Below are 6,755 nucleotides of genomic sequence, written 5' to 3' on the forward strand. Positions count from 1 at the left end.
CAAGTGCTGCAGGGCTTAGTCCTCACACCACCAGAGGTGGGTAACTAGTTACATTTACTCAAGAAAAGTTTTGATAAAAAATATATTTCTAGAAGTAGTTTTCCTGCACTTTACTTTTTACTTCTACGTGAGTAATACTATTTTGAAGTAACACTACTCTTACTTGAGTACAAGTTCTGAATACTTCACTCACCTCGAGTTACTTCCCTGAATGAAGAACAAGTCTGTTTCACACAATATTACAATTACAGTAAAACTTCTTGCTTGTACACAAACATCATTCTTCTAAATGATGTGAATACAAAGTAAATGATGTATGTTGTCACTGGAAGTACTTTTCACTGTTGTAACATAATTTTTCTTCTTTCTTAATTTGCTATATGGTAATGATGTTACAAATGTTTTACTTAATTCTTCAAAATACCAGAATTACATAACTTTATATTTTTGTCTGTCTAATTGCATAATTTCAAACAGATCAAACAGTTACTGAGTACTTCAGTAGCCTTTTTTCTTTTTTCGACCAAATACTACTTTTTACTTCTTCTTGAGTACAAATTTATTGAACTAATGCTACCCTTACTTGAGTGCAGATTTGTGGCTACTTTATCCACCTCTGGCCACAATTTGTTGTTGAAAGGTATAAGTTAAGAAACTAAAATTTAAAAAGTGAAATAAAGATAAATTGAATCAATCACCAGTCTAAAAGGAGAGGAAATAACAGTTTCAAAACTGGCTTCTGAGCAACAGATCATCTGCCTCGGATAAGGTTTTTGTTTATGTTTATCCTGTTTACTTAATTCTTCCTTTATTTAGCAGCTCATGTGTGTGCAGGTGATGATGGGACGGTGTTTTCACATCCTGCTTGCTGCTCCTTCCTCAATCACCAGCCTCTCCCAGGTAACCCAGCACTGTGACCGAGGACACCCAGGCAGAGAGTGGGTCAGCAAGGTATGGGAAGGCACCACCACCAATAAGAGGTTAGAGGTAGGAATTTATTGTCATTATAACATTTTTATTTTTACTAAATGAAGGGATTTGATTTTATTAAGCTGCTGAATTTTTAATCGTTGCTGACTAAAAAGAGACCATGGTTGCAGTTGGTGGGAGAAATTTCATTATAACAAGAATAAAATATCGAAACTGAAGATTTTTGATTCAATTTAGACAAACAGGAGATCCAGTTTTTATCAAATGTTTCCAATTACAGCTCTTAAAATTTTAGGTATTGTTTAACTTTTTAAAGCAGCCAACACAACACTACTTTCTCGTTTGCTTAATTTAAAAATTGAGCATATCGGTTACTATTGTTTTAACATGACTTGTATAATGCAGTTATGCTCACAATTATTCGGACACCTGAAAATAATCTAGATTTAAAATTATTTTCATTTAATTAGAAAGTTTATTTCTGATTGGCAATGAGGCATTTTCTGAAAAATAAAACAATTTAAAAGTAGCATAGATTTGGAAAAGGATAATTCATCTCTTTTTATTAACAATTAGCATGTTAAAAAGTATTCATACCCAATGATCAGTGGAAACATCTTTGGTATTATAGCAGTCAAACCCGTCTTATAATTGCTAACCAGCTTGTTGCAGGTTTCTGCTTGTCATGACAGGTTTCTGCTTGTCACGATTAATGAAAAACAGAACTGCTGACTTACAGGGAAAATTCAGGAGGAACAGGACAGGAGCATGGGCAGAGACTCAGACAAACCGGACTTAGAAAGGGAGGTAAACAGAAGAATCACTTAGGAACAATGGCAAACAGAGAGTTCATATGGGAAATGGAATAGGTGCCAACTTTGGAGACATTGAGGTGGGGCAGGTGAACTGAATCAACTAACGTCATGATGGAAGGCAGAGTAGAAGAACTATGACTGGAGCTAAACAGAGATATAAAGGAACACTAAATGTAGAGTTCCCAAAGGGAACAAATTAGATTACACATGGAAAAAACTAAGAAACAAAGCACAAAAAATAACCAAGACAGCAACATCTACCTAATGATAAAGAACACTGAATATTAGGGGTGCACTGATCGATCGGCCCTGATTTCCTTTATTTTGGGTGATCAGTGATCAGCTGATACCTCCACAAAGGTCTGAAAATCAACCACTGTCCCCTTTCGTTCTGCCATGAGAGAGGACTGACCAACAGACCCGCCCACCAGGTCACTTCCACACGTGCTCAGTTCAGAATAGTCTCCCCACTGTTGACAACATAAGACTGGAACACTGAAGGCGTGTTGTGACCTTATGGAATTGGCAGGTCAGGCTTTTTAAAAAATCAAGAAAAACACAAATAAGAACCAAGATTTGTCACCCCAAGATCATGACAGAGGGAATATGAGAGAAAAGTAAAACTGGGCTGACAGGATTTAGATGTTATGTCCTCAGCCTGGGTTTGTAATATGATCTGAATAAGTTAAATCATAAGGCTGTACAGGTAGAGCTTAAAAAATAGAATATTGTAAAAAGTTCAAACTTTTTTGTCACTCATTTCAGAAAGTAAAACATATATAGACTCGTTACTCATAGAGTAATATGGCTCACAGAGAATGAAAACCCCAAATTCAGTGTATCAGAAAATGTTAATATTACATAAGTGTCACGGTTTACTTGATATTGGACCCCAGAATGCAGACGAGCAGGCAGCGTGATGGTAAGTGAAAAAAAGGTTTAATTACGAAAACTCACACTCAGTAGGAGGCAGGAACAAAACAAACGGGCAGGCAAGACAGGCATGGCATGATCAAAAAGACAAGACTTGGTTAGAGAACTAGACATGAGCATGAGAGCAAGACATGAGAATGAGAGATGTTTCCGCGACGACTAACAGAACAGGTGTGAATATATGGAGTGAAAACCAGGCGGAGCAAGGAGACAGATTAACTTGAAGCAGGTGAACTGAATAAACTTAATTAACAGAACAAAACGTGACTGGAGCAGAACAGAGACTCTTGAACACAAACTAGAAAAACATGAAGCAAAAGCATAACCAGATCTGACAACCAAACTTGACAAAACATGAACAAGACGACAAAACAAAAGCATGACCAGGAAAATAAACAGAAACATGATTCAAAACTTGAACAGTGAAAAACAAAAGGAAAAAACCCGAAACCAGATTCTGAACTATATGTGCACAAATACAATCCAGATCTCCTATAATTTGTTAAATAACTTGGCACCAGTAGGAAGCTCATTGTTGAATCCACGCCAGAGCTAAGTATGAAAGCAGTACCTAATAAAGTGGCCGTGAGTGCGTTGACTGTTCAGTGCTTTCCTTTAAAGCACAAACAGCTACTTTAACAGACCAAAACTATCTCTTTAAATCTATGCTTTGCAAGCAGGAGAAATCTGAATGTTGATTTAACTTTTGAAAACTGAACTGAAGGTGTGTATTCTGTATATTTGCACTAGCTTCGTTCGTTTGTTTACAATGAAGGACTGTAACTCATACCTCCTCCCTCACATCCTGAATCTATCTGAACTTGTGTTTTTGCTTTCTTACTGATTGTATTTAGGCATCTAAACGTGAAACTCTTTACTATTTACTAGCTGAACGAATGTCCCTAATGAAGGGTCCAGTGAGCGTACAACACACTCCTCCACATTTATTGCCATCTCTGGAACAGCCCTAAAATAGATTCATTTTTTAGCATAATCTCAAACTGAGGGTGTTAAAAAAATCCAATCTTTAATTTGAGAACATTTATTTAGTTAATAAGACAGCAATTTTTAAGATTTCAGAGCATTAGAGCATACCCAGAGAGGGATCTTTCCCAATTTTTCTTTAACCAATCTCTCCAGGCTGGGTACTGGGTCCAGTATGTGAGTACTGGGTTCAGTCTCACTCTCTCTTTAAAGGATTTAGCTATAGGACCTAAAAGCCATGGAAGATGGCTGATTTTCTGTGTTGGTCTTATGTTTTGGATCATTATCCGGCTAAAAGACCCAATTATGACCTATTTTCAGTTTTACCTAAGTCCCTAAGATCTAACACGTCACTTTAACAGGGCTCCCAGACCCTGTAGAGGCCTGTGCTGACTGGTCATTTGTGAAGAATATTTTGGAATAGGGAAAACATGGATGATGGTCTGAATCACAAATTTCTAACCCCTCTTTTTTGCATGTCTTTCTTTTTTGCAGAAGACACGCTTCTCTGCACCAGAAAGGACAGAAAGAGGCTGATATAGACTCCAGAAATTGAAGCTTAAATTATTTCACAGCCATGACACACCATTTCAGAGTTAACTTTAAAACCACGATTCTCCTGGTTATCCTGCAGGGGGCAGTAGTGGTGCTGTTCTACAGCTGGTATGCCAGTGTTAGCCCCCATCACTCTGCTCCCCCTGAAGGCAAAGTTCACATTTTGCTGCTGTCATCATGGCGATCAGGTTCATCCTTCATGGGTCAGGTTTTCAGTCAGCACCCGTCTGTTTTCTATCTCATGGAGCCTGCTTGGCACGTGTGGATTAAAAATCACAAATCTGGTGCATCGGTTCTCCGAGTGTCTGTGAGGGATCTGCTGTGGAGTTTATACAAGTGTGACTTCTCAGTGATGAATGCTTATCTACCAGAAAACCCTCATCTGTCCTCCTTGTTCATGTGGGCTCGGAGTCAGGCACTGTGCTCCCCACCGGCCTGTACCGTCAAATCAGCCAATGAGACTCAGTGCCACCAAGAGTGTCACACTCAAAGTCTGAAGAAAGCAGAGGAGGCCTGCCACACATACACTCATGTGGTTTTAAAAGAAACACGTTTTTTTGAGCTGGAGTCCCTTTACCCCCTCCTGCAAGACCCAAACCTAAACCTCCGTGTAGTTCATCTTGTCCGAGACCCTCGGGCGGTGATGCAGTCTAGGGAGCAGTCGGCCTATCTCCTCCACAGTGACAGTGCTATAGTGTTGGAGCAGAGAAACGTGCCTGATGCTGAGAAGCAGTATAAAGTTATACAAGAAATCTGCCGCAGTCACCTCCACATTTATGGGAGAGCGATCTTCGACCCACCTCCGTTTCTGGAAGGTTGCTACAAACTGGTCCGCTTTGAGGATGTGGCACGAAACCCACTAACAGAATTAAATAATATTTATGAGTTTGCAGGTTTAAAGATGACCTCCGAGGTGGAGGAATGGATCCACAACATGACCCACGGAAAGGGGAAAGGTTCCTGGAATGAAGCTTTTAAAATTACCTCCAGAAATGCAGCTGAAGTGTCCCAGGCTTGGCGGACCGTGCTGCCGCACAGCAAGGTCAGACGCATTCAGGAAGTGTGTAAAGGGGCCATGTTGCTGCTCGGCTACAGAACAGTTGACAGTGAAGAAGAACAGAAAAGACTCGATATAGATCTGTCGGTCCCTGGGGAACCATAAAGAGTTGAACTGAAACCCTTAACCCAGGTTATGTTATAATCCTCGGGTGTTTGTGCTTTGGTTTTCATTTGTGTTTGTGTTTTCATCAGTTCCTATTGTTTATGATCATATAAGTCTTGCAATATTCAGTTGTTATATTGTCATTGTTGTTTTGCCATATTAGTTCATTCTTTTGAGTTTATTCTTATGTTCTGTTCTTTGTAATTTGGATTTATTTCTCTTAGATCTGTGTTAGTCTTTTCCCCCTTGGTTACGTAGTTTCTTTATGTATTACTTTGTCCCAATTTGTGTTAATTAGTCTTCCTAAACATTACATAAACATATACCAGATCTATTATTAACCTACAGAAAGTGAGGGAAACAGAGTATTAGCCAATGTCTATAATATATTGCATAAAATATCGAGTCATAATATCATTAGTGGCGATATTGCAATCTAAAAGACCTACTTAGATGCAACATTTGTAGGGATATTATATCTCACGAGCCATGCATGCAAATTCTGCATGCCAATAACATTTGTGGCATCTGGAACCAATATTTCCTGTTCTACACGCTCTCACTGGATGCAAATTTGTAGTGGCTGAGATGCTAAAACTCACGAAGAGTGATGAGGACATTGTGATAAAGAAAATAAAATCAACAGCCTTTGCAATCAACAGAAAGACTACAAACAAGCTGTAAAAATGCCTGACTCATCACTGCAGAACTTTAACTTAGCATACATATTTGTCTTGGGAAAATATGAAGACATGAATATTTAATAGTGTATACGATTCTGAATGGGCTGGCCCCTTTTCCACTGAATAATGTAGGAAAAGGTCTTTGGGCTTAGCAATAACTGAGGAACATGCCATCCTATAGGCGGGCCTTTGAATCCACAAAAAAAGAGTTTGATAACTAACCCAACCTATTGGTGAAAGTTGCATGTCAACCTAAGGATAACAATTTGGCTCTATGGCTAAATCTGGCATATTTACATGATGTGTGTTAATGTGCACGGTCCATTTTAAATAAAAAATACCAGAGTCAGGAAGATGTGGGTTAATTTTAATCTATATCATCATTGCAACATTTAACATTAATATCCGAAATACATAGAAGAATTATATTTTCTATCAAAAACTGAGTGATTGATCTGGTTAGTGATGTTGGGCTGCTATTATTTTGAACACAACTTCATCAAAGAGACTAAAAACCTACATGCAGTTTTGTTTTTTTATCCTGCTGCTAACTATGATACATAATGGCAGTGTGTAAATAAATTGCATTCTGGTGCCACCTTTTGGTGGAGTTTTTAACAAAAGATTTTATATTTAAATACATATTCGTATAATATCTATAAAAGTACTGATTATGATTAACCAGATGCATAA

At 38.3% G+C, this 6,755-nt stretch overlaps 1 protein-coding gene across 1 annotated transcript; it reads left to right on the forward strand.

The window, feature by feature from the left end:
- Positions 1-896: 896 nt before the first annotated feature.
- LOC124858974 (carbohydrate sulfotransferase 6-like) lies at positions 897-5,503 on the forward strand. Its single transcript, XM_047351333.1, has 2 exons — positions 897-987; positions 4,158-5,503. Exon 2 carries the CDS (start codon positions 4,240-4,242, stop codon positions 5,377-5,379), a length of 1,140 nt encoding a protein of 379 aa, XP_047207289.1. The 5' UTR covers positions 897-987; positions 4,158-4,239; the 3' UTR covers positions 5,380-5,503.
- The last annotated feature ends 1,252 nt before the right edge of the window (positions 5,504-6,755 follow it).

This window comes from Girardinichthys multiradiatus, chromosome 2 (assembly GCF_021462225.1).
Source record: "Girardinichthys multiradiatus isolate DD_20200921_A chromosome 2, DD_fGirMul_XY1, whole genome shotgun sequence".
Lineage (NCBI taxonomy): Eukaryota > Metazoa > Chordata > Actinopteri > Cyprinodontiformes > Goodeidae > Girardinichthys > Girardinichthys multiradiatus.

Bases quoted from the DNA above. Each gene is read 5' to 3' on its own strand.
- LOC124858974 (XM_047351333.1), top strand. From the start codon at position 4,240: ATGACACACCATTTCAGAGTTAACTTTAAAACCACGATTCTCCTGGTT.